Here is a 27,369-nt window from a genome sequence, read left to right on the forward strand (position 1 = left end):
GAATTAATGTGTTACTATGGTGGGATTTAAAAATTTGGGCCCTGCATAACAAGTATACCCAAGTCAAGACTAGCTGCTTTATCTTATATCGGGCTGTGCTGGTTAGTATTAAATGTTAAGCAGTTGTACAACGATCAGTGAGGGCAGAGGCATAGAGTATATGAGTGACGGGAATGTCTTCAGCCAATCAGCAGATTCCATTTATGGGTCAAGTTTTAGACAGCCAATGATGAGGCAGTCAGAGAATCACGTGATCGTTGTTTTTCCTGCGTCCGTTACCGTCTCGTCTTTCTGAAACTGTCAGGTCGAAAGACCCATTACACAACCCATCCAATGCTATGCATTTCTGTTATTGTGAACGAAGACCACATAATGAAACAATAAATGGATTCCGGACTTTGTTGAAACGACATCATAAAAAGACTGGTATGACACGCTGTGCTTTGTGTGGCCTTTTGAATGCTAACCATGTAGCAAGCGGCGTAATGCTAGTTCCTGATTATCATCTTCTTTTTAGTATACAAGTCAGGTTGTGTTGTGCACAGGTAACAACAGCTAGAGGAAGGCATTTGTTGTAATTAAACCGAATTACGTTTAAACGTCAGATAAATTAACTCTCGAGTCATTTCAGAAATTTTATTTTCTCATTTCTGTCTTCGTTCTCAGATTTATTTACTCTTTTTTGTCTGTCTTGTAAACGCCACTTTGTGTTGTTTATTGCCAGGTTAATGACAAAAGACAAGAGAGTCCGTAGACCTAATATTTCTCCGGATGGCTTAAACCTTCCTGCTCCGAATCAGTATGAATCATAGATGGGTTCCAAATACCTGGGTGAAAATAAGCAGAGCACCTCTTATGTGGCAGACCCATGCTCGCAAGTCAGCAACATCACTTCCCTTGTCTTGTACCTCTCACTGTAGGATTCACGTGCACCACCCTATCTCCTACAACACCGACTATCTCAGCTTGAAGCAGGGTCATCACCTGAGGATCAGAGGCCGAAAGGGATGGATATTTAGAGCTAACCAGGTTAGGCAACGGCTGGGACTCCACACCAGCTCCTCGTATTTGAACACCTCAACCTCAAGGTGGTCTGCCGGTCTAAGCCAACACATGTCGCGGGTGAAGAACACACTGGACACAGTTACTAAAGCTGTGAGTGGAGCAGAATTACTGTCCAAAATCGCCCGTCTCAAGCCGAACACTGTAAAGGAAATTAGAAAGACTGAGGCTGGTGTTGAATCAAGTGCAAACGTTGAGTCTACTGCTCCTACTAATGGTGCTCCCCCTTCTGCATCTACTGCACCCAAACCTGTTGCAAACTCATCTCCTGCCAATCAGCCTGTTTCCACCTCTGCTAACGTGTTCGACGCAAGTTCCACTACCTCCACTCAACCGCAAAGTTCTCCCCAAGTGACTGCCACCGCCGCCAGCCTGGCTGCGCGTGAAGTTAGGCAGAAAAGGCTGAAACGTGTTGTTCCGGCTGTCAAAGCTGGTTGTGCCAGGAAGCCAGAGGAGCTTCCACCGTCACTGGAGAGGGAAAGCACACCGAGAGACACCGAAACTAAGAGCACAACTTCCAAGGAAACTGCAGCACTTTTCCATCCCAGCACCTTTTCAGCCAGCCTGGATGAGACATACACTTCCTTAGCTCATCACATCAACTCGTACTTTGGCAGCAGTACAAAGACTCAGGACAAGACGGGGGACAATGTCGACAGTTACTCTGCGTCCCCTCAGGATCAGCGCACCTCAAACCTCGTGTCGGTGTCTGATAAAATACAACCCGCTGCCCCGGTCAACCCATCCTCCTCTAAGAGGGGTTTAGGACAATACCTGTCCTATTCAGCCCCCACAGTGCAGGCATTTGTTGGAAACTATATTGCTCCTCTTGTTCCAAAGTTCAGGACAGGAGACTCCAAAAGTGCCACGGTGGTGGAGGAGAAGAAGAAGCCTGAGGAACTGTCAGTAAAACGGGTGGAGGCCACAGTCAGCAAAGAGCAGATAGCTGTTGATGAGAAAGCCAAGAAACTTCTACTCCAACGGGAAAAGGTAGGTCTGCAGCAAGGCTGTGTGTAAGTTGCTGAGCGTGTGCAAAAATTGAAATGAACCAGAGTGAGGAAGGAGCTGCCTCAACATCCTTTACAATTTTACTTTCATACTGCTCAATGTAAACACTTTGTGTTTGCAGTTGACACTCGGGTTCTGTCCATGTGGGCTATGATCTTTATCTGTGGTTGAACATGGTGCTCACATTTAATGGTTGGGTATTTTATTAGGATGCTTGCTGTTGACACACAGACACCCCCCACAAGTCCATACGTAATTAAGCAGTGTCCTTGCATGCTGCCTGAGTTCTGGGAATCTGTATTCAAAAATAACTCGTCACATATGTAATAGAGACCTAAAAACATCAGATGTCCAGTTTAAAGGCACAGTGATAAAATTGGTTTTAAATGAGCACAAGGTGCAGCACCATGTATATTCATCATTTTAGAAAATATTTGTCTTAAACATCGTGCAAAGGCACGCTTCATTTCAGCTTTAAACAAGGTGCCGTTAAGGTCCGACCTTTAGCTTTTGCTCCAGTTTTTTTTTTATGGTTAATTAAAGAAAAGAGTCATTGTTGGTGTGTCTTAAAAATGATGCTGCTCAGAATGAGCGGATCACAGTAACAAAGCTGCGCAAGAATTAATGGTCAATGAGGTATGGCTTTAGAAAATATTTTGGTCTTCCACCTTTAGAGGGACGGAAACAAATTTTTTTTGGGTCTCACTCATGGACTAAGTGGAACAAGCTAACATCAGCTTCATGTTAGCATAATGAGTGATTTCAACTTAGTAACACAGACAGTCCTTCTAAGCAGTAAATTATTCTCATATGTTCACGCTGTCTGTTAAAGAAAAAAAAAATAATATCAGAGTTGTATTAAAAGCGAAGCTCTAACTGTGATTTAATTGCTTTTTTTTTCCTGGCCGTTAGATTATTGCCAGGGTGAGTGTGGACAACCGAACTCGGGCTCTGGTCCAGGCTCTCCAAAGAGCATCGGACGTTAGGGTCTACATCAGCAGGGTGGAGGACTTCAGTTACCACCTCTTGGAGTTTCCAGAGACCCGTGTTGTTGCTGTCAAGGTAAGAAATCTAAACGAGCTAATAGCTGAAACATGGATGGAACTAATAATCTTGCCCCTGATACACATACAGTTACTGTGTCAAAGCCCAGGAAAACTGCCCACAGAACTTAAGTTATTAGACCAAAGCCAGTTATTGGTTGTGAACTTGCTCTGTATTTTTTTTACACATGAATCTTGCTTTGTCTAGTGTCAGTTATTAGGTAGCTGGAGCATGTGAATAATAGTGGATAGTGGCACAAAGATGTCATTATGACAGCTTCGGCAACCCGTCGTGTGCAGATATCTCTGTGGAGTCATGTGATGATACTTGTGATGTATATTTATGTCCCAGTCTTATCTGTGAGAATTTCAGGAATTTGTTCTGTACTGTGCTCAAGTATTCCCAAGCAAGGCAGTTGCCGTTTATTGAAGATCAGCAACAGTTTTTTTTTGCTCAACTTGATGTTGGAGAATTTATTTTAGCTTTATTTTCTGTGTCGTTGTGGTGTCATAATTTATTTACAGCCGGTGTACTTTTGTTTAGGGTTGTCACGCTTCACAAACTTGATCCCAGTACCGAGGAATATTCCCAATTGTCAATACTGCAGAATGACAAATGACAAATGACACATTCGAACAGGCATCCAGACCAACACCAGACCAACTTTAAACGTTTTTTACAAATAGGCTTTCATAGATTTGAATGCAACACTTTATCTCTTGCTATCAAGTCTGCATTACTGATGCATACTGTAGATAATCTACCCGTAAATAGAGAATTAACAGACATTCCTGTTTTATTTTAAAGGGAGAATGTCACAGAGGAAAGCAGTAGTCCACAAGCCAAGAATCATACATTTAAAGTTTAACCACAGGCCAAATAGCTAAACCCCTTACTATGAATCCTTTACTTCATAGTAACACCAGAGTTTTTTTATTTTGGTCTTTGACTCTGCCGACGCTACACGGTTATTTGTCTCTCTGTTCTGCCTTAGCTTTGTATCCGCCACTGTCGGCACGTTGCTCTTGAAAGGTGCTTTACGAATAAACTCTACGTACTCGCAGTTGTGGGATAACGCCGCAGTCATAAAAACAAATCTCCACGGAAGCCCCGCATGTGTACAGTCATAGACATGAATTTGTTGTCACGTTGAAGAGGCAACAAGGGCGGTAAAGAGGTAAGTAAAGAGGTAAAAGTGTGTGGTGCGAGGCTGGAAACCAGAGTCGTGAACTGCGGTAACCCAGCCGCCGGGCACCCAGTGCAGTTTCAGGCCTGGGAAATGGGTCATGGGGTTAGGGTTCCCAAACTTCTCTGGTGTTGCTTTAAAGTAAAACTTCAGTTTGGTAATTCTCTTGTCTCAACTATCTGGTCATTCCCATAATATTTCTTACTAATAGTGATAAGAAGGACTGAGACGCACGTTGTCTGTCACTTTCAACACGCTCTGCACATATCGCCTTGTCTCTTGTTTCATGTAGCTGAGCGGCACCTCTTCCTTTACACGGCTAGCTGGATATTCTGAAAGTCGTTATTATTATTTTTTTTGTTGTTGTTGATTCGGGACATTTGAACGCTGCAGAAAGGCCCGCTGCAGTTCGTCTGTGCTGCGGACCGCAGAGACACCTCAGTTCTGTGGCAAACTACATTTGCAGTCTTGCTGTTGTTGTTCAAAGTGAAGCCAGAGCAGCGGTAAACTGCTTACTGACCAAACAGGTAGGCTGGACGACCATTCCAGTTTTAATTGCCCATCAAAGTTCTCGCTCCCTCCTGTGAAGAGCGGGCTTGTGTGAAGTTTGATGTCAGAGGACGCCATTAGCATCGATACCGCAGCATATAAGTGTCTAATTTGATCATCATTTTTTAGTGAGCTGTCATTCAGGAAGGTTTTTTTCTAACTATATGTTGAGAGAAAACATGCAGCAGAATAGGAGGAGGGAAGTTTGACAGTTAAAATGGAGGAGGACGAGTAAAACGATCAACCTCCGACGTGATGAATGCAGGCGTGATGTTAGCTGGATGCCATATACTTATATAGTCTTGTTTCCACTACTTTTGATTCCACTACTAAACTCCTACGTTGCACAAGTATAACCCCAGTTCCCAAAAGGTTGGTCGGATGCTGGGCGAAGCGTACATGAAACCCGAAGGCAACGATCTGAAAAGGCCGCGAACCGACAACTCGTTCTCCGGCGATCGTGGAAAACAACAGATTCATCAATAAAAGATGAGCCGTTTCATGAAATAGTAAAATGTCTCACTTTCAGCGTTTGATTTGTTTTCTGCATTCTATTGTGAATAAAACGGTAAAGGTTTAGGAGGAGGATTGAAAAGAATTTAGCATTTCCACTGCTGACCACTGCTGTTTGTTTTTGTCCCACAGGAGAAGGTTATCCCTTGTCTCCTACGTCTGAAGCAGGCCGGCGACCCGGGCTTAAGGGCAGCAGTCCGAGAAGCTCTTGCATTGGTTGGCTATCATGAACCTGTTCGAGGCCGTGGCGTACGGATCTTGTCCATAGATGGAGGAGGCCTAAGGTGCTCGCTCTGCTTTTTTCTCGCCTTTACTGTTACGCAGTATGAGTCACTGATTTAAGGCCATCGTTAGAGTGTTAGAATACAACACACCAACTCTCTTACAAGCGAGCGTGTTCGGTAAAAATACATTTGTTCCCAGTGTCCTGCTTGTGTTGTTTCTCAATGTCTGACATTTTTCTTTTAGGGGACTTCTTGCCCTTCAGACTTTACACAAGCTGGAAGCCCTGACTGGCAAACCTATTTACAAACTGTTCGACTACATCTGTGGCGTCAGCACAGGTATGTCGTCCTCCTGCCCTACTTCTGTGTGTGCAGACGGAGGCATGTGTGTGGATTACCAGAGCAGACAGGACTGAGTCGTACAGTAGAGGCTGGGCTGGCAGCATACATCGCTCACTGACCCATTTGTTGCTCTGCTCTTGTTTTGACCTCAATTTTGCCGGCACCACCACTCGGGTCAATCTCTGCTGCTTTGCACCGGACCTGGGTCAAAGCAAATACAATTACAGGCACAATGTTAGTATTTTTCCGCGCCGTATATGGTCCTGGAAATTGACGGATTATAAAAGTGATGGAAATCTGCTGCGGCTGGCTACATTCGCACTGACCTTCAGTACGTAGCATCATCACAAGAGGGTGCTGTGGTCTATTCTCGAAATATCCGCTTTACGCCGCTTTGCTGAGCAGATTAAAAAAAAACAAAAAAACGTTTTATTTGCAGAGCACGTTGGACTGTTTGAGCTGCCAGAAGTCTATTTGTGTAAAGTTTTCTCAGGCTTAATCTCCACCAGTTAGGGCTGACACTCCATTTTCAGATTTAATTAAAGCCGTCAATTCCTAATGTAATCTGCCTGCCGAAACAAATCATGTTCACACATTTAAAACCTATCTGGGCCACATCTGTCTAGTTTTACTACCCACATTTTTCAGGGTAGACCCATCTCTGCTCTTACAGCACCGCTGTGCCTTCTTCACTGACTTTGTGAGAGCGTATCTTCCACTGAGGAATCTAATGATTATATCAGACCCATTGACTTCCTAGTAATGGCTCATCATAGGGTAATATTATTCCTAACAGTTAATCGTGCAACCACTCTTCCTACATTATCAGCTCCACCATGCAGTGTTCAGGATAGCATAACAACAGGCGCTCAGATGGTCAGATGACTTCCTGTTAACGGTAGCATCTCAGGCGCTTTCCCTTCTTTCATTGCTCGTGTGTGTTTTGTACCTCAGGTGCTGTTCTGGGGTTCATGCTCGGCGTGCTCCAGGTCCCCGTGAAGGAGTGCGACGACCTTTACCGGAAGCTGGGTTCCGATGTTTTCAAGCAGAACGTGATCGTGGGCACTGTGAAGATGGGCTGGAGCCATGCTTTCTATGACAGCGAAGCTTGGGAGAACATCCTCAAGTCAGTTTCTCTGTCATGATAGGGCGGCCGTTTTGCATAGGCCGATCGGAATCAAGTTAGGTTGCAGTGAGAGTGGCGCGGCAAAACACCTCAGTTCCTCCCCTCTACACCCACACAGCCAATAACTATGTGTTGTAGCAGTTTACAGGGTGAATTTGTACTACTTCGCAAGAAATTGGTGTTGGTTTTGTGAGAGTCCGAGCTGCATTACAACACAGCAGCAGCGTTTGGTCCAATATGAAGAGAAATTGAAGTTCCGTGTGAATGATAAAAAACGGAATTAACTGTCAACCAGTGCTTGCAAAATGTGGAAACTTACCCTTTGGAACAGTAAAATGTCCCAAAGGATTTAAAAATCCTCGAACTGAAGTATATGTGGAAGTATTTTCTTAATCTTCTACAATGAACTTTGCAACCAATCACAATGCGAACCACAGTTAGTTAAACACAAAGTTGACATCGTGATTCTGTTCTTCCACAGAGAGAAAGTGGGCTCTCACCTCTTGGTGGAAACTTCGAGAAACCCTGAATGCCCCAAGGTGAGCTTCAGAGGAGGAGCTGCTTCATTTTCTACTCCCGCCGTCTTTACTGGGATGTTCCAGCAAAAAAGCTCCTTTTTCTATTCGATTTGCAGTTTTCTACAACAGATTAATGAAAAATATACCCCGAAGCCAGCTATCCCGAGGCTCAGGGAGCAGAGATAGGATAAACTGACCTGTCAGAGTGTCAAGCAGAATAGCAGTCCTGCATTTTATCATCTTTTTTTAAATTTTTTTCATTGTAAGCTGCTGCCTCAATAGGGAAAGTCATCCCAAATGTCATTTCCTTTACATGAAGGTGGCAGCTGTGAGCACCGTCGTAAACCGGGGCCTCCCTCTAAAGGCCTACGTGTTCAGGAACTACAACCCGCGGGCCGGTGTGCGCTCGCACTACCTGGGGGGCTGCCACCACCAGCTGTGGCAGGCCATCCGAGCCACGTCCGCCGCTCCTGGGTATTTCCAGGAGTTCGCGTTGGGAAATGACCTCCACCAGGTCAGTCACACTAACAGCTGGAAGAGGGTGGGGACAGATGTGGCACTAGTGAAATTGATTTATCTAAATCACACTTTATGTCAGTAGATAACATGAAAATGGTTGCTTAAGTTTAAATTCAACTCTTCAACAAAGAGTGAGTGTCGGGAGTCAGAAGATGATAGATTTTCTTAGGCAACCCCTAGGGCCATTTCTTTCATCTTATTTGATTTTTTTACAGCATTTCCCCTTGCTGAATAACTGAATTGCATGGATGATGAAGAACTGTTGCCAGTGTAGTCTTATCAATTATTTATTATTTTCCATTCCTCATACAAAGTACGATAATCGATGTCTGAAGTCTGCTTCAAACAGCACACACAGTAAAGCTCAAGTCGTCACTATACTTTATTGTGTGCATGTTGTCCGTCTGGTTGACTGATTGCTGATATGTTATTCATGTTCTCAACCAGTCCTTTCTGTCACATTCAGACAATATAAAGTGTATCCGCCGTGTGACAATTTAACAGCCATTTAACCCTGCTACATTCTTCGGGGGTTTATTGTTGGGCTGCTGGATTAAAAAGCCTTGTGCAGTCACTGTTGACGCTGGAGAGTTTGAGGGATTTCAAGAAGCCTAATGAGAAAAATCCTCCACGCAGCAAGTGGGTGGGAGGAACTCCATTTCCCTTTTTTGTCGGTGTTTATTTCCAGGCAGCTACATTTTGACCGGAGAGTGAGGGGTAGAATCATCCTGAGATGCACTTAAATCTATATCCAGTAATCTGGTGTGCATTAGCCGTCAGATACCATACAAAATGTCAGTCTTCCCATTTTGCAGATCAATATGCATATCTACTCCAGGTTCATGTTGAAAGCATAAAGAGCATAAGTGAGGGCGTCTAAGAAGACGCGTAGCAACGCTGTTTTGTTGAAAATGGTAGTTACAGGTTATTTTAGTGGGGAGTACAGAGGATGACATGGAGTTTCGGGAATGAATTTGATGTAACCTGTGTTAAACCTGCCACTTTCAGACTTCACTATCTCCTTTTGAATCGCCATTCAAAACGCAGATGTAGCGTACAGGCTCTTGACGAACCCGACTTATTCTCAGAACACATGCACGGGCTTGTATTTACATCAAAGGCAATATCCAGCGTCGGCATGCTCCGTCACTCTCAACTGGAAGCCGTGTTTGTTGTGAATGTGAGTGGGGAAGAGAACGGGGAGAGATTGGAAGAGACTGGCTGATGAAAATCCACCTACGGAGGGAGCTTTTCCCAGCATGCCGCCTTGCAGGTCTTCCTCTGCTCGGGGATGCATAAATTATCCTAACCAGTGCTTCCATCCTCACGTAGTTAGCTATTTGCCTGTTACATCTGCTTCGTTAGAACGAAGAGACAGTCTAATTATGGAATTACTTTTCCAAACTCGTGTTAGTTCCCCACCAGCAGGAAACCTACTGCGAGAGGATGATGCACCACCAGTAGTTTGATATATTTAACACAGCTGAAATTAAATAATTTCGAGGTTTTTTTTCCCCCCCCGCTATCATTTCAGTCAAATGAAAAACGAGCAATACATTGAAATTAGAAGAGCTTCAGCGTCAATATGCTAACATGTTAGCATGTGCAACATATGCTAACATGTTGCATGTTAGCATTAAAAAACTCTGCTCATTTGTTTCAATCTCTTTTTAAACATGTATTAATCATGTCAAAGATCGTTCTGCATGCGTTGGTTTGCTTTTCTCTGATGATATAGAGCTGTAGTGTCTGGCTTCAAACTTCTATTTGAAAAGAAGCTTTAAAACAACCTAAAACGTCTTCTGTTTCGGCCTGCTGTGGCTCAAAGTCCACATCCTGCCTTTCAGAAGTATTATTTGCTCTCTGTCATTTCAATGTATTTCTAATGAGTTTTGACAATGATTTGAGCGGCTTTTGTCATCGATTGTCTTTGTAAGTACGGTTTCATGCGTGCTTGATGTCCTTATTGATGTTTGGCCATCTTCATAATGCCACCGGTCTGATGACTTTATTTACTGGCTCCTTGAGACCAGCGGCAAGGACAACATGCTATCTGTATGATGTCAGGATTCCCTCGAGAGAGAGAGAGTCATCTCAGTCTTTTCCACAAACGCCCACAGTCTTTTCCACTTAATTCAAGCTCTAAACAATCGCCCTTTTGTGCAGCGAGCGCAAGAGTTGCCACCCCATGTGCTGAGCGACAGCCGGAATTCTCAAGCAGCGTTTGAAGACGTTTGATTGTTCGTTTCTGTGATTCAGCTGACCGGGAATGGAAATCTGACGGAGCGTCAGCATAGATGCACACGAGTAACACAGGGGGTAAAAAAAAAAACTGTAACTTGGAGCAAAGACTTTGAAGCAGAGCAGCCATGGCATTATCAAAGCTTGATAGGAGCCACCATAGCATTGGAGAGGAAGATTTAGCGAGGGGGAACAAAGGGAAAAAAGAGTGTGAGACAGAGGAGATGAAGAAAGGGGAGGAGGTGCATGTCCCACATTAAAGCTCTCTCAGTTATCTCGGCTCTAAAGAACACAGAAGTAGAAGTCCTCAGACGTTTCACAGAGGACGGCAGGGCATGCGTGGAATGGCGATTTTTCTTTTTCCCTTTTTCCCTCTTTCTGCCTAGTTGCCATGGTGTCTCTTGAGGCGATGGGGAGGAATGAGGTGCTTGTTCTGTGCCCACCCTTGCCAACATTTGGTGGGAGGCATGAGACCTGTGGGGCACCACCACCAACGCGACCCCAGTGGGGGCCCCAAAATGGCACCATGCTCAACTGAAAGGCTTCACACAGCCGCAAATGGGGCAGGTCAGATTAGCGTATTTGTAACTAAAGAGCGAGCACATTTCATACATTAGTCCAGGAAGGAGAAAGAGGCAGAGAGTGTCACATAATGAAGGGCAGCTCAAGAAATCGCAGCCTCTCCATCCTTTTGAAGCTTCTTTGATGAAAAGTTATTGGTGATTAATCGCACATTCAGCGCCACATTGTTACCAGAGAAGAGAAGCGATGTGGTTGATTCAGGAAGGCGACAGAGGATCACTCTGAGCTTTTAGTCACTTTCTTATCCCAGCTCTCTCCCCTCCGTGTTAAACCCTGAGAACCGGGGCGTGCAGACTGTGAGAGGATGAGACAATTTAGCCCTGCTGCAGACAACTTCCTCTTTTCACTCCTTATCTCCCCCCCCATGGATGCCCAGGGGCAGAATACAGAGTGAAACTAAGCTGAAATGAAGTCATTTATGGAAGGAAAATAAACACTAAAGTTCAGTGCTCGGGTGCTCATTTATTTTTCATTTATTTTGTGTGTGTGTGTGTGTTTCTCTGTGTGACAGGAGCATGTCAGAAGAGTTTAATAATCACTGTCCCATGCAGACTCAGGATCTCTGTCCCTGGAGTAAAGTCACACACAGGGATTATCCTACTGTCATATTACTTCTGTTCCCCAATTTACTGCGCTTTTTAGCTCTGTTGTGAAAAAAACACACGTTTGAGCACATGCACAAACACTTACTTGCACTGGCCCGCTTGTTTGGGGATTTAGGCTGGTCCTCTGATTATGCTGACTAAGTGCAGTGTAATAGCTTTCCCCAATCCCTCTGTCTCTAACTCTCTTGCCCTCTTCCGTTGCTTCACATTCAGTTGTCTTTTTTCGTTTTTTTTCCCCATTTTTTTAATCTACTGCAGTGCCTCCAGATGTGACTCCCTGGAAGAAATAACAGCACTAAATCTTGTGCTGCAATAAACTGCTGTGCAAGTGTGTGTCTAGTCACTTTTCCGTAGCGGCAAGAAAATTAGATTCATATTGTCCTGTAGACAAATCATCAAACGATGCTCTCTGATGTGCAGAAAATCAGAGAGGGACTCCTGACCAATCAAATATCAATGAGGGCTTCTGCACACATGCATATCAGTCCGTGAACTGTTCATTTCAGTGGCAACGGCCAACCGAGGTGACAAATTGATTTAATCCTGGTTGCTCGAGTGTGGCCGTGTATTTGCAGAATGTGTGGGAAAAGGAAATCATTCACATTATATCTCAGTTGTTGCTGCCCGGGGCAACGCTGGCCTTCTTACAGATGGGTTCCTCCACTGGTCATAGCTATAGGGGAAGATGATTCAAACCTCCCAGCGACCTTTGGCGTCTGGGAAGCTAAAAGGCCAAGTGAAGAGCTAGTCGACGTAATCGCATAATATGGCATGAAGACCTCTGACTTGACCTGGCCGACACATAGCAGCGGCATTCACACCGTTCTCATTCTCATCCTTGCTCATCACAATGGTGCCTTTTGTATGGATTGGATGCCACTGAGACAATTGATTTTTCCTCAATGAGTGGATTACTTTTTTTCTGATTACACAAAGATGGACCGGGGACACTTCATGTGCAAATCGCATTAATTGCTTTTCCAAGATTTGTGCTCAGAATTTGTTGCACAGCAGAGTCTAATTATCTATTTAGAAACCACAGAACTATCAGCAGAAAACAGTCCGGTAATTGTAAAAGACGTATTTCTATGTCTGTCATGGATGAACTGCTTCACTAACTCATTTAAAAAAGAAAAGGGAGCCTCATTTGTAGAGATTCGTTATAAATCATGACAGAGCTCAAAGCCCAGTCCGGTACTTTCATAGAAGCCAGAGAAGAAGGTGTAATGACTACACCTGCTCTTTGGAGCTGTGGTGTGAATGCCACACCAGGGACCAGATGCAGAAAACTGTGTAGATTCATGACTAAAACTGTGTATGCAGTCTTTTCTCCATATTTATAAGGCTGTGTGTACATATAGTTCTCTTATAAATCTCAGTCATCAGAAACACTAGAAGCACACGCACAAGCCTGACGTCCTCTACCATATGCAGCCTTAAATGGCTTCTTTTTTTTGTTTTTACCATTTGCATTTCAAGTCTTTATTCACACAACTAGATAGGCAGGGAAAAAACGCAGCAGGGGACCGACAACTCCCGTTTTATTTGCCACTGATGAACACATAACTTCTTTATAGCCCCCGCAGTTCCTGTAAATAAGAGGATATTGAGACGTTTCACGGTGAGAAACAAAATCTGAAAAAGAAGAATCTTATCATTCTGAGCGGTAGACGATCTATAGCTCTACATGCTAAACTGTTCTTCCGTTCATCTGTGCATGAATTTACTGTGCGCTAAGTTCATCTGTTGCCCCCAGACGGTTCCCAGAAATAGGAAAATCGGAGAGTTTTTGGCGCGCACTCTGTGATTTTTACCAGAAAAAAGAGGAGGTCCGGACAGAAAACCGAGTCAGAAAGTGGGCTTGATTTCTGTTATTTTTGAACTTGTCATCAAGAGAAGGAAAACAGATGTGCATCACTTACACACAAACCGCTATGCACACACACTCACACACAGGGAGACATTTGCATGACATGAATTTGCATTCGAAAAGGAATTTTTGACTCCATCAGTAAAGTCCTACAGTACAGTCTTTACAGTCCTCTTCTCAGACGTTTGATTTTTTTGCTACGGCAGAAGCAGCCCTTTCAATGTTCATTTTGGATCTGCTCTTCACCTCTGAGATGGCTACAATGGGGGGGGGGGGCGATAAAGATAAGCGAATCAAAGCTGAGGAGTTTCAAACAGCGACGTGTTCTGTAACATGCAAACAGCTCCACATTTAATTAGAGCCAAGTTTAACATGCAAGTGACTTGAATATGAACTGATATCCAAGTGTAAAAGTTGATGTATTTTCAGCTCTCACAGGGCTGTGGTTTGGTCACAGTCACTGCTGGGAAAGAGCAGGGGAAGCAAAACGTCCAGGCTTTTTAAATGCATCTTGAACCTGACCCTACCGATCATCAGCCGTTAGCTTCTCTAAGCAGCAAACTTAGCATTTTGATAATTGATGCTCGCGGGAGAGGGCAGCAAGAAGATTGCAAAGTCGTTTCAGGTCACCTTTTCCTCAGATCTCACACTATAACTTAGAAATGGCAGTTTAGAAAAGTGGAGCTTCAGTTCAGGTCTTTTTTTCTTTGTAAGAACTGCCTTTAGGATAACTAGAAGGGAGAATCAAAAGTCCTTGTTCAATTGTATTAGACCTTCTGGAAAGCTTTAATGGAGTGGTGGCGAGCTGACATGAGAAAAGGCTCTACGCTGTTATTTTAAAACTATAAAAGACCAATATAAAGAAGTGAAACATCGTCTTCCTTTTTGGTTTGCGAATAAGCCATTAAAAGTTGAAGGGCAAAGTTGAGGCCAGATGAGCGCCGATCCTCTGGAGTTTAAACTGAAGACTTCTCCCAGATTCAAGACATGCTGTCAAAGGAAATCATTTAGTCTTTCAGGAAGCCAGAATTCAAAGTTGGAATTCCTCTCAATCTGATGGAAATGTAACCTCAGGGGGGTTAAACATCGGTCCGATGGTTGTGCCAGACAAGGGTGAGCTCTCTTCTGTCTGTTGTTGCATGGCTTGTTACAGTTTGAGCAGCCTTGGCTCTCTTAGAAGAGTCCTTAGAAGAGTGAGCGACCTTAGCTTCACCACGCTGCATGTTTGACAGACAGCCTGAGTTGAGAATGTCTGTATGCAAAGCTCATTTGCAGTTTGTGCTAAGTAGATCATTGTTTCGAACCTCGCTCCATGTCCAAATATGCTTTGGCCTCAAGAAACCTTTGTTTGAGTATGTGGCAGTGGGCCAAGAATGGAAATCTGCTCCACCAGTGCGGCTTCTCCATCCACCAAACAGTGTTCACTGAAGGTTTAGGCTGGTGCGGCCTCCATCAAGGGAGCTTTTGTTGAAAAAGGTAAAGATGACAAATGCAGTTCTTCTCCTACAAACTCTAAAACTACAGACCTTTACTATCAGAATCTGTTGAAGGTCTGACTGTGCTCACTAGCTTTGAATTGCCCGAGCAGCTGCTCAGAAAGGGAGACAAGTTCCAGCATTCAGTTCCCGTGCTCATAAGGCCATCGCTCGGCTGCTTCTTATGTTGCGTGCCTTGGCACAGGGTGCAAGAGCAGCCACTGTTCTTGTGAATCTTGCCCCTAGCCGTCAGCACAAAGACGCCATAACCGGACCGGGGCTGTAGCCACAATTGCCACTGAGCTCAGAAAATGGAGCCTCACACAGCGGCGCGAGTGATAAGAAAACTGCTCGGTTGTTTGGTTTCCAGCTGGGTTCATCTGGTGCCCACTGCAGCAAGTCCCTCTAAGTCTCTATTAGGAGCATGTCCAGTCTAAGAATTTCTCCCCTTTTCTGTGATTTGCTTTGTGCTCTGCCAGCCTCCCTGCTGGTGCATAATGATGTGCTTTGGACAAACGGCTACCTCAGCGGTTCTTCCATGCTTTGTGACAGAGTGAAGCCCTCTTTGTGTGACTTCCCTCCGCCATTTAGATTGGTGCACGATCGGGCTCCAGCCCTCGCTTGAAATGACTGTTTTAACTGACTTTTAGAAATGATTCGTGCAGTCTTCTGTTAGAATTCTAATGGATTACTTCTTTCAACTCAGAGTGTGGAGCTTAAAGGCACTGAAAACATCTGTAATATTTTAAATTTCTCCATTTTTAGCACAGCAGGAAACTCAGCGGTCTGTCACGCATCCTCCCTTTTGTTATGCAGAAACATTTGGGCTACTGGATGGATTGGCATGGGATTTATTTTCAGATGCTCATGGCCCTCAGAATCCTAATCACGTGACTTTTTCTCCTACTATTCTAATTAATATGTCAACAGCTCTTAGATCAATTGCAACATAATTTGATCCAGCTGGGGCCTCGTAGGATGAATTCTAATGGCTTTGTTGATCCTTCCGTTTCCTATGTTGGACTCGTGTTGCTTCATATGAGTGGAACATGGAGGCCTTTATGGCAGAAGTGCAGCTTTACTGGAGCACAGAACCCTATTGCTCAAATCCCGTCGTTCTTGTGTTGAGGCCTGCTCATAGAAAAAGAAAAAGTGTAACTCGGTGTTCCACCAACTTCCCTCGCTAAGCCCTCTGTTCCTGCTGCTGTCGTACAGTTGCTGCTGAAACTGAAACAGCAGCTGGTAAAGGTAAAAATGTTGTTGGCAAATGGGGGGCGAAGAAGAAGCTGCCTTAGCATTTTGTCTTTCTGTTCACCTTCTCCCCCGGTCTGTGTTGCTCTCTTTCTCTGCAGACTGCCCTGTTTTCTCTCCTCCCTCTGTGCTGTCATCCAAAAGGACGAACTTAAAAAAAAACGATCAGAATTTAAAGTCCAGTCAGAGGTTTAAGGCGATCCCCGTGCATTTGTAAGATTGTTCTAAGTGAATGTTAGCTCGGTGTGTAAAATAAAGTCAGGAAACGTCCCTTTGACTTTACACTTACCTGGAGGTCAATGTCTGTTCTGAGAAGCTTGAATCGGAGTGTTTTAACAAAAAAGAGAGTTTATGATGGATAAAAAATACGATTACCTCAGTGCCGGTCTGTTCCTCTTCCAAATGAAAGCATCTCCTTCAGTGATCCCTGTCAGCACTTTGTGTAGGAGGGTGGACATGATGGATATACTGTCTTTACCGCTAAATTCTCTCCAGAAAGCTGCTCATCATTAGTAAAAGCAACAATTCTGCACGACACCAACGAGAGTTATGAACAGCACACGTATATAGTAGGCCATTACTAATTCTGAGCCATTATTATAGTGTTACCATTATCTGCAGTCGTTATTAGAATGAGAATGTCAGCATGCAAACAGGAACAAATGGCCCATCGACCGTTGCGCCTGGATCAGTCCGAGCAGCTCCATCCTCTTAATGTTATCTGACTATTGTCTAATGTGTTTATTCTCTTAATGCACCTTCTCTTTCACTTTTATTTTCCATTAAAGGAAAAAAAAACACTTAGTTTTTCACCGTGGTTCACTTGATGCAGTCCTCTCAGTCTGTCGTGGCCATCGATATTTGCAGTTTTATTTTACTGGTGTTTGGATTTGAGATGCATAAAACAGGCCTCGTCATCTCTTTCTGTGCTCCTTGTAAATGGACTGAAGTGTTGATTTTTCTGCAACAGTGCCAGTGTGTGGTGGACGGTTGAGTTCTCCCCTCCCCTCTCCCCTGCATGTGTGAATTACACTCGTGTTATTATCCGCATTGAATCAAAGCAAGAATGCGCTTTCAGTCAAAAATCCACGTACACACAGTCACATAAACAAGCACTCGTCCCTCTACGGTATCCCAACACACTTGGGGCCCCAACCCCCCCCTCCCTTAATGAGGACTGGCCCCTGTGTGTTTGATCCTGCTGCCAACTCGCAGCCCTGCGGCCCCTCAGCCTCATGCCTATTCAACAATCCCCACAGCCTCTCCAGTTACTCCCCCACTGCCTGGGGTACAATATGGATCCAAAGTAAAGGCACTCCTTGGTGGTTGTTTGATATCAAAGCAGTTTGGACTAAAAACGTGTGAGAAGGAGAATTGTGGAGTGGGAGGCATGCACAATAATTTAGCTTTTGTAGACTAACAAGCAGCTCATCGACTGCGCTTTGACTTATATAATATTATTATATCATCATTTGTAGAGCTTTTAGGTTTCAAAGCACTTCATTTGTTCCGCTGACCCACGGTCTTAAAACACCGTTGGCGAGCCTGCAGGTGAAGGCTCTGACACGGCTTTTCTTCTGTTTCTGCACACAGGACGGAGGCCTGCTGATTAACAACCCCACAGCTCTTGCAATCCACGAGAGCAAGTGTCTGTGGCCCAACACGCCCCTGGAGTGCGTGGTCTCGCTCGGCACGGGCCGCTTCGAAACTCCCGGCAAGAACAGCGCCACTATTACGAGCCTCAAGACCAAGCTCACCAACGTCATCAGCAGTGCGACCGACACTGAAGGTAAGAGACACCTTCACATTTAAACAGAACACAAGGAAGCGTTTACTGGAGCTGCTACTGTTATCGAGTGTTTCCTCCACAATAGGTGCCCAGAAACATGCCTTATTTGTTTGTCTACATTTTAAGAATAAATGAAGCCATTCTTAAGATTCTAAGTACAAAAGTCCCTCTTTCCGTGTACCATCTTGGGGGCGAAACTGGGTGTTATATCATCACTTCAGAACTTATTGCACTTCAGGTTGACTTTGTCCCAGATTCATCCCGTTGTAGCGCCCTCTTCGTCTCCTTATCACCTCTCGACACGGGCACTTCATCCGTGCCTAAATTTGGCTCGGCCCCCCTCCGCTGTCGGAACACAATGCAGTGTGTGACCTAGATGCTTTTTTTTTTTTTGCTTTTTTTTGCACTTGTTTCTCCTTTATTTGGGATTAAGGCCTCCCCAGATTTCCAGCAGGCTTTTGTTGTTTCGACACAGGAGATAAGTCAGAATCTTTATTGCAGATTTTCTGTTTTTCAGACGCTCTCTGTTCACCGCCTCCTACTTTGTCTTGGACGTGTCAGTGGAGCTTGGGTTCTTGTCGTGGACTGAAAGGGCTCAAATTTAGGAATTTCGGATGCAAACATTTCTCTTTATGGATTGGACATGAAAGTTTCAGCTAAAGACACAGTCAGACCCTGTTGTTGAGCCTGGCGTAACGATACTCTGAAAGTAAAGAAAAAAAAAGCCTTTTGGAAATATGACCTTGGATCGGTTGTATCATGAGAAAGATGTGCGCTCAGTTTTAGGACATTTTTGTGACGGTGCTGACATGCTGCGCGGGTAATGGATTAGCTTACTGATAAGAATGCTAAGATTGTTCTGCTTTCAGCCACTTGCAGTTGATTGTTCGGTCAACCAGTGGGTGTTTTGCGAGGCTCAGCAAAGACTTTGCTGACTGGCACACAGCAACAGGCTGTGAATGCATGTCGGATTATTCCACAATGATGCCAAAAACGACCCCGTCATCTTTCATCTTTCATCTTTTCTTTTCTGCTGATGGAAAATACATGTTTTTAGCAGTGGATGCCCAACTTATTGCCTCGTATGCCTCGTGCTTCGTTACACACAGCGATCTGGTAGAACGGCTGCTGAAAAAGCGACGGCTACTTTCTGTGATTGGGTCAGTCCGTCAAATCAGTGAACCACTACAGGCAGAGCCAGTTGGTGAAATCCAATTTTAGCTAAAGTCAAACTAGAAAACAAAAAAAAAGTATAAAAACACCCTTTCTGTAAAGAAAAGCCTTCTGTCTCCTGAAAATACTCCCCAGGTCTGATAGAACTAAAGCCATAGCGGTAGCTACACTAACCTCTTTTGGAGCCACCATTGTTGAACTGTTAAGCTGCCATCAGAGCACACCAATTACTCCAAACCCAGAGTCTCCAGATTGTGATCCTAGAATAATAATCCACCTGCCTCACAATATAACCCACTTGTTCAGCGCTCTCTGAAGTGAACCACACGCGTTATCTTTGATGGTTTTTTGTTGGTGTTGTTTCAAAGCTTTCCAGCTGTGACAGTTGAACTTCTGAGAATAGTCTTGCACAGACCTGGAGGCAGCCAGCTTTGATAATGTCCATGTTGGGCTGTGGGAACACGCTTTTGGATCCACCAGACATATTTACCCTGTTTTGTTAACCGCTGCCTGCTTGTATGCGTTTGGATGTTGTTGATTTTTAAAGCACTCATGCAAAGCAAAAGGCATTTTCTACCGCGCACTATGAGCCTTAAGCGCTTACTCAGTGACACATGTATCGCTGTTACAGAGCTGATGGACAAGGTTGGACTTTGCGTGCCCTTTTCACTTGGATGTTTGTATATATTGGAACTACGAGGTAGTTAATTGTGTGCTCATGAATTTGTTTGCCTGGCCTCACTCTCGCCTTCCTCTCCATCCTCCAGAGGTCCACGCTATGCTCGACGCCTTCCTCCCTGCAGACACCTACTTCCGCTTCAACCCCTTCATGAACGAAGATATTTCCATGGACGAGAGCCGGCCGGAGAAGCTCAACCTGCTGATGGGTGACGGCGCTCGTTACTTGGAGAGGAATGAGGAAAAACTAAACAAGGTTGCACGCATCCTAACCCAAGAGAAAAGCTCCATCCAGAGGATGTCTGAGTGGGCCCGGCTCAGGGTCGACATGTATAACGATCTGCCCTCCAAGCTCTAGATCCGATGCGAGTCACTTTTCCCTCTCCTGTGTGTACATGAAAACTCCCTGCTTGTTCGAATTTACAAGAATATGTCACGTTCCCCTGGTTCACCCGTCATAGTCGATGACTTTTTGAACAGTAGCATTAAAACCACTGTGTAAATGCATTCAGTTTGCCAAATGTTACCTTCCTCACAAACCCTTTGATATTTTTAGTGTTAATGTGCCATAGGCTTTGGCACTCATTGCATTAGAAACTTTCACTGCCAACGACTTTGGCAGCGAACGTTTATATGGTTGCTGTTGGTTCGTAATTCTTTCAAAAATGAACGGTTTGAATTACTTCTAGGTTTGGAAGCTCCTTAGATACGGGTTAGATATCAGCGTCGCTGCCTAATGTAATGACTGGAATAGTTCGCATTTTGGGGCAATGTTCGTATTCACTTGCTAAGATCAGAGCTGCTGTTGAATGGTAAACACAAAGTCAAAACCAGCAGAGTGTTGGCTTTGCTAAGAATAATGACTGAAATGGGGGGGAAGAACATCACAGAGTCTGCCTGCTTGGCTTTTGACTTGTCGTCAGTCTCAAAGCTAAATTGAGCTAACTATGACCAGCTCCACACTTACCGTGCAGATCAGTTAGAGTGTCAGTCTGATCTTACTTTGGAATATGCATATTTCCTCATGGAGTTCTCGCAGAAGTCATTCATGAACACTATCATCTTCTATAGCAGCCGATAACTCTGGCAGTTAGTTTTTCTCGGTAGTTTTCTTACACTTGTGTGTCATTAGAAATTTTTTTTTTGACAACCAGTATATCCTCAAAATCCTGTGTCTGTACGGTACGTGTTATTAAACTGTATATTTGTTAAGCTAAGTTACCAACCTGTAACACTGTAAAACAGAACTTGTGTTGAATGTAAAGGGTCTAATCGAGGTCACATTGAGCACTTAGTGCATGTGACATTTCTCACCTGAAATGACAAAAATTTGCACATTTATTAATGCAGCTTCTGTGTAATGGCATATTGAGTAAGATTAATAGATGAGGGCCAGCTTCAGGTAATATAGCTTCAGATGTGTAACTCTTAATATACGTAGGACGAGTTAAAAAAGAAATAAAAAAAGCAATTGGTGAATATAACTGACATAAATGGTTTATAAGAAGGATCCAAATGGAATGTTGTATTGTTTTACCTTTGGAGTATTTTAGGTTCAGTTGTTTCAAACGCTTTTATGTGTGCTTGATTGTTTGGTTTTAACGGATTCCCCGCAGGCTGTTCCCGTTTTCGGCTCTGTCTCCAGCATGCTCTCCTTCCTTTGATGCCTTTTCTCAAAAGCCTCTTTCACCCTTTCCACCTTGAAGCGGTGCGCTTCAGTCGCCACTCTCCTGTTCTAGAGCGTTTGCTGTTGTCGTGCAGCTTATACCTGAAGGATTCTTTTAAAGTAGGTGGCTTGTTTTTTCATTTGCAAAAGGTGGGCAAAAAAAAAATAAAAAAAATGAATAAAAAGGGTCTCCATTTGCTGCTTCGTTCACTGCTGAAAAATGCACTGCAGGTGTCCATTTCCACGCCGAACCAGGTCGAGTACTGTTGAACTGACACAACAACGTGTGAGTCTCTCCCATGGGACGTGAAGTAAAATGGATACAGATATCACCCTGATTAATGTAATTCCACTTTCTCCTGTTGGTCCCGTGTAAACCCTGTTTGAGAGTGTAATTAAAACCCATTGCTGAACCACGCTGCATCCTGCCTCCTAATTATTTTGAGATAAGCCGATTGTGATCTGAGTAGCTGCAGTTTCTATCGCTGCGTGTGAATTATCTCAGGACGGGGAGAGGTGCAGATATTAAGTTTGCAACGTGCACTCACAACTGCTCGATTATTATCAGCAGACATTTGCAGTTATACACCGTCACCTTCATGGCTCGGTATCCACAGTGCTCCGGTTGATTAGCAGAGTTTAATTTGGAGAGCCACACGGCACACCTCGACACCCCAGTCATCCCCGTGGCTGTTTTTTCTCTCTCTTAACTCAAATATATGTTGTAAATGCAGGCGTGTATTTGTCAGGGGAATTTCATTTCAGGGCCCCATCCCTGAGCTGCCTGTCAGAGAGGAGAGGAAGGTGAGATGAGATGACTGTGCAAGGCTGTGCGCAGGCACCTGGATAACAGCTCCGGCCAGTGATGGATCGCATCCCCCCGAAGCGTAAACACTGCGCACTGACACAGCTCTCCTCCGACTGCTTACATGCATGAAAACGCAGCGATGGCTTAAGAAGGCAGAGGAGGAAATGTCACAGGATGTAGGTCATTCACAAACAGAGCAAAGTAACTGTCTGAATATAGAATAAACAGATATTTCTAACTAGTATTCACTTAATTGAAAAGCATTTGCCTTTGGAATTAGGAGCGCATGGCTGTCCTATAGTCCTATAGAGATGAGGAATGTCTTTGCTCTTGTTATTTAACCCAGACCATCTGCTAATTTGAAGCACTCGGCCTTATCACGTTCACTTGAAAGCAAATATTTAGTGTGGCTCCTATAACCCATGGTTTGAGAAGTACTGAGGTGTGCAAAATGGACATAAAAGCAGAGTGAGACGGTTTGCAAATCAAACGCTGTATAAAACATGAGCGTGTGAAATATCACACAATGATAAAAGATTCAGAGAATCTGGAGAAATCGCTAGACGTGAGAGACAAAAAAAAAATCTATTGAAGTCATGATATTGGGGTCTCAGGCAGCATTGAAAACAGATGATTCTGCGTGAGCTCACAAGCTCTTCTGACAACCGCTTTCAGTGAACACGGCTCGTAACTGCATCAACAGAAGTTACTTCCAACCTCGGTTGAAAAAAGAACGAAAATTACTATTTCAAAAGCTTAAAGGAGTGTGTGCTTCCCTGAGCTCATCTCAGACAAGCCTTGGTCAACAGGTAGTCATAGATATTTCATCCTATGAGCTCAACACACACACACACACACTTCTAAAGCCAACATTAATGCTGGATAATATGGGTTTCGAGCAACATATGCTCCCGTCCTGGTTACATCGTTTTCAGAAAAGGCTCAGTTTATCTCAGTAGGACACTGTCAAACCACATTCTGCTGTCGCAGTTTCATCCTCCCCATCCCTCTGCCTGAGTAATTTTCCACTCTACCTGTCGCTGCGCCACGCTACCTGCCAGCCACTCCCACCTAATCAGCCCAACTGCACTCACCTGCCAGCTCAGCTGCAGCTCATTCCCAATCAGCCCTGCATGTAAGCCTCTCCAGCATTCTTACGCTCGTCAGATTGTTCTACTGCATCCATGCGAGACTTTCCAGCGTTCACGACCTGCCTCCTGGTGAACTTACCTGCCTTCTGTCGCCAACCATGTGCTCTGCCTCAGCTCCTCTGCCGTCTGTCTCTTCTCCCGGTCACGCCTCCTCTGCTGCTCACTCCCCGTTGGCACCTCTGCACCATCAGCTGGCTCTTCTGGCTTCTCTTCTTTTCTGGGTTATTTCCATCCAACCATTTTCTATACCTGCTTAATCCAATTCAGGGTCGCTGGAGCCCATCCCAGCTGCTACTGGGCGAGAGGCGGAAAAACACCCTGGACATATTGCTGGTGACAGGGCCACACAGAGATGCACACGCACTCTCAGTTCAGGGTCAATCTAGAATGTTTTTGTTTTTTTTTCTTGGATGGTGGGATGAAGAGACTTACACAGCAGTGGGAAATGATTAAACTCTAACATCTGGTTCTCACGTGCACACGAAAAATGTCCTTGGGGAAGAGAATTGCAGCTGCCACTTGTCAATAGAGGACAGACTGTTTTTATTCCTACCTTTCTAACAGTATGTTTTAGTGTTTAATGACCCATTATGTTCATTTGAATTTAAAAAGTACTTATAAACATAGTGAAAAATAACCCAACCTGTCTGTGAGCTGATAACCACAGTGGGAAATGTGAAATACGCACAAGTAATTTCATTCAATAGTATAATTACAGTACATTTTGCAGTCTATAATGTACATTTACTCTCCTACTGTACAAAATGCTCTCCCTACATAACTGAAACTATTGTATTTATGGCCTGCTTTTACCCATGCATCTGCTTACAGTGTTTTTAGGCTCAAACCCCAAAAATGATGTTTTGTCATAAATCAAACGTTTCAAATGTTTAAAATCCCAAACAATCAGTCAATCAATAAGTGGAGGAAACAATCAGTGGGTGGATCCACGATGAAAATGTTCATTAAATGAGGTTGGATACAAATCATTACACAATGAGCTCCTCCACAACCAATTAAAAAACAGTAAAATCTGTGATTAAGAAAAGAAAAAAGCTTGGGTAAATATGTTCTAATGGTAACTAAACTGATATGTAACAGTAAAAGAGCTTTACAGCAGTCAGAAACTACACTGGATTAACTAGAGTACATTTACAGTATAATATTCATACTTGCGCATTAAAAAAGGATATGAATATGGCCTCCACCGCTGACTGAGACACAGGTGATCCACCAGTTGTCGCTGAACTGTATTGAGGAAATTCTTGTCAGATTTGTGCCCCCTTTGAGTTAACATGGTCATGTGACCTGTAAATGCTGTCCCCAATGAATAGAGAACATGTAATATAATTACAGGTTGAGAGAGGAAATGCGCCCGCTTTTGATGTAAACTGATCTGACTCATGAACTTGTCCCCCAGCAGTAATCACATCAGTAATTTGATTTTCTTTTTGCACCTTTGGCAAAACCTCCACTCTGCAAACATAAACATGTCTCTTCGGTTCATCGTGGAATTGCACGTGAGGAAGGTTTTGACACACACTGTGTTCTCTCACCTTTGTTTCTGTGCTGCAGCTCCTTATCCTCGGGGTGGCTGCTCCTCAATTACAGCCCATATTTGGCTGCAGCACATAAACCCAACTCATTAGCACTTAATTAGTTTTGAGCACCACTGATGTTGAGATAATATATGGAGTTAATTCCAGAAAAGTATTCGAATATAATTCAAGTTAAAAGCATTCTCATGTCGACCGAATTGCCAGTGTGTGATGTGGTTCTCTGTCTTTGTCGAAAATCATGAACTCCACCGTAAATGTATTTGTAGCTTATTGAAAACAGTCAGGTTTTTTTGTCAACTCCTGATGCGTGTTGAATCTGCGGGTGCTACTCATCAGAGATGACTTTTGTCTCTTCTGCACAGAAGCCATGTATGAAATTTTGCATCTCAGTGAGCAGATGACTTCAAAGATCTGCTGCAGTAATAAGCTCCATTACTGGGGGAACCAATGAGGTAGAGATAATGTTCTCTCTTATGTTTTTCTGCGTTTCATCATGGAGCCCCAATGACATTAATTTTGCAACTTGCAAAAGACCAAACTGTGTCTCCTTGGTGCTGTATCCTTGAACTTAAAAAAATCCCTCAGAGTATTTGAAAGATAATGCGCTGGGGGGAAATTCTGAGAATATTCTAATGAGATTCGAGACATCTGCACATGTATCTGGAGGCAATCTGAAATGAGAGGGAAGGACAATTACAACATTCCCCTGTGTGGCAGTGGGAAGGAACGTGTGGCTGAGAATCTGTGGTCCCTTCAAGATGATGGCTTAGGCAGAATGGTTTTGTCTCCATGTTGACTTCTGTTTCCCTTAATTGTCACTTCTCAACGCTTTCAATGAAAAATAATTCACATGTTGGAACTTGCCCTTTTAGAAATGCAATTAATCGCTCTTTATTCATCCTGCAATCTCAATTTGGCTTTCCCCCGCATTATATATGTACCCATTCTCATCTTGCTTCATATCTCTGCCTAATTCTAGCTTATCTCAGCAACCCAGCCTCTGGATGGCCTGTCAAACCACCAAACCTTCTCTCGTTGCCAAACCCGGCTTATCCCACTAATAACTGCGTCACTTGCTCTCGATGTTCGGTTCTGTGGTTGCAGATGGCTACCATTGAGATAAAGCATGAGAGTGTGTCACATGCAGTGGGAGAAGAGCGCATGGAACTGAAAAAGACGGAACTAAGAGGAGATTTGCTTTTCAAGTCACACAGTCCAATAGGTCAAAATGCTTACACTAGACAAGCCTTTTAGACAAGTGTCTTGGGATACCGTAGAGGGAAGAGTGCTTGTTTATGTGACTGTGTGTACGTGGATTTTTGACTGAAAGCACATTTAATAACATGGGTGTAATTCGCACATTCACACATGCAAGGGAGAGGGGAGGGGATAACTCATCCGTCCGCCACACACTGGCACTGTTGCAGAAAATCAACACTTCAGTACATTTACAAGAAGCACATAAAGTGATTATGAGGCCTGTTTTATGCATCTCAAATCCAAACACCAGTAAAATAAAACTGCCAATATCGATGGCCACGACAGACTGAGAGGACAGCAACAAGTGAACACTCTCATGACGGCAAACCACTTTGAAAAACTAAGTGTTTTCTTTAATGGAAAACAAAAGTGAAAGAGAAGGTGCATTAAGAGAAAAATGTGGATTGATATTTGATTTTTTTGCTTTGCTTTGGTTTATTCTGATTTATTTTCCTGACAGCACCATTAATGTTAATGTTCATGATTTCTCGGGATTTAAGGCTCGTAATTTTTCATTTTGACCATTATCTTCACTTGTGGCTTTGTCACTGTGCTTAAGCCTAGCAATTACAATAGAGTAGCTACAGTAAAAAGCAGCCCCCTGCTGTTAAATATTGCTGGGATTTTTAGAGGACAACTTTTGGCTTTTTTTGTGCTAAAAACTCCTCCAGCTGTTGTCCATCTGTGATCTACAGCCTCGTAGGGAGCCTGAAGTACTAATTGCGTGTCTATTTGTGTAACATTTTGCTGGAACAGTTCAGTGCCTTGAGGCCACCACTCAACAGCAGCGGCGCTGCAGTGCGCGCAGCGGGCTCGCGCACGCCTCGGAGAGAGCCGCTGCGCGCCCCCGCCTGAGCGAGCGCGTGTATGTGTGAGTCTGTGAAGCGGGTGGGAGAGGAGAGGAGAGGACCAGTGACAGAGGCAGAGGCAGAGGAGGCAAATGCAAGAGGCTCGCTGCTGAGCGGGACTCCACGTAAATAAACAGCACACGGTGTCGCTCTGTCGCAGGAGGCTGACGAGTCGTAACGCGCTTCGTGTGTCGCATCGCAGAGAAAACAGGTAAGATGTGTTCAATGATACCACTCAGGATAGGCACGTGCGGTGTAGGTTACAGTACACTGTCAGGAGTTTGTGGACAGAGAAGCAGCCCAACCTCGTTGAGTTTGATGC

The 27,369-nt window shown here is 44.1% G+C and overlaps 1 protein-coding gene across 1 annotated transcript; it reads left to right on the forward strand.

Moving 5' to 3' along the window:
* The first annotated feature begins 265 nt into the window (after positions 1–265).
* LOC140307342 (calcium-independent phospholipase A2-gamma-like) lies at positions 266–21,834 on the forward strand. The gene is made up of 10 exons (XM_072386170.1): positions 266–426; positions 725–2,052; positions 2,983–3,132; positions 5,495–5,646; positions 5,831–5,925; positions 6,883–7,054; positions 7,536–7,593; positions 7,892–8,086; positions 17,709–17,904; positions 19,845–21,834. Exons 2-10 carry the CDS (start codon positions 802–804, stop codon positions 20,111–20,113), a joined length of 2,538 nt encoding a protein of 845 aa, XP_072242271.1. The 5' UTR covers positions 266–426; positions 725–801; the 3' UTR covers positions 20,114–21,834.
* The last annotated feature ends 5,535 nt before the right edge of the window (positions 21,835–27,369 follow it).

This window comes from Leuresthes tenuis, unplaced genomic scaffold (genome assembly GCF_036924035.1).
Source record: "Leuresthes tenuis unplaced genomic scaffold, fLeuTen1.0.hap1 SCAF_5, whole genome shotgun sequence".
Taxonomy (NCBI): domain Eukaryota; kingdom Metazoa; phylum Chordata; class Actinopteri; order Atheriniformes; family Atherinopsidae; genus Leuresthes; species Leuresthes tenuis.

Bases quoted from the DNA above. Each gene is read 5' to 3' on its own strand.
- LOC140307342 (XM_072386170.1), top strand. From the start codon at position 802: ATGAATCATAGATGGGTTCCAAATACCTGGGTGAAAATAAGCAGAGCA. The intron at 5,926-6,882 runs GTATGTCGTCCT...TTTGTACCTCAG, and splicing joins CATCTGTGGCGTCAGCACAG to GTGCTGTTCTGGGGTTCATG. The intron at 7,594-7,891 runs GTGAGCTTCAGA...CTTTACATGAAG, and splicing joins GAAACCCTGAATGCCCCAAG to GTGGCAGCTGTGAGCACCGT.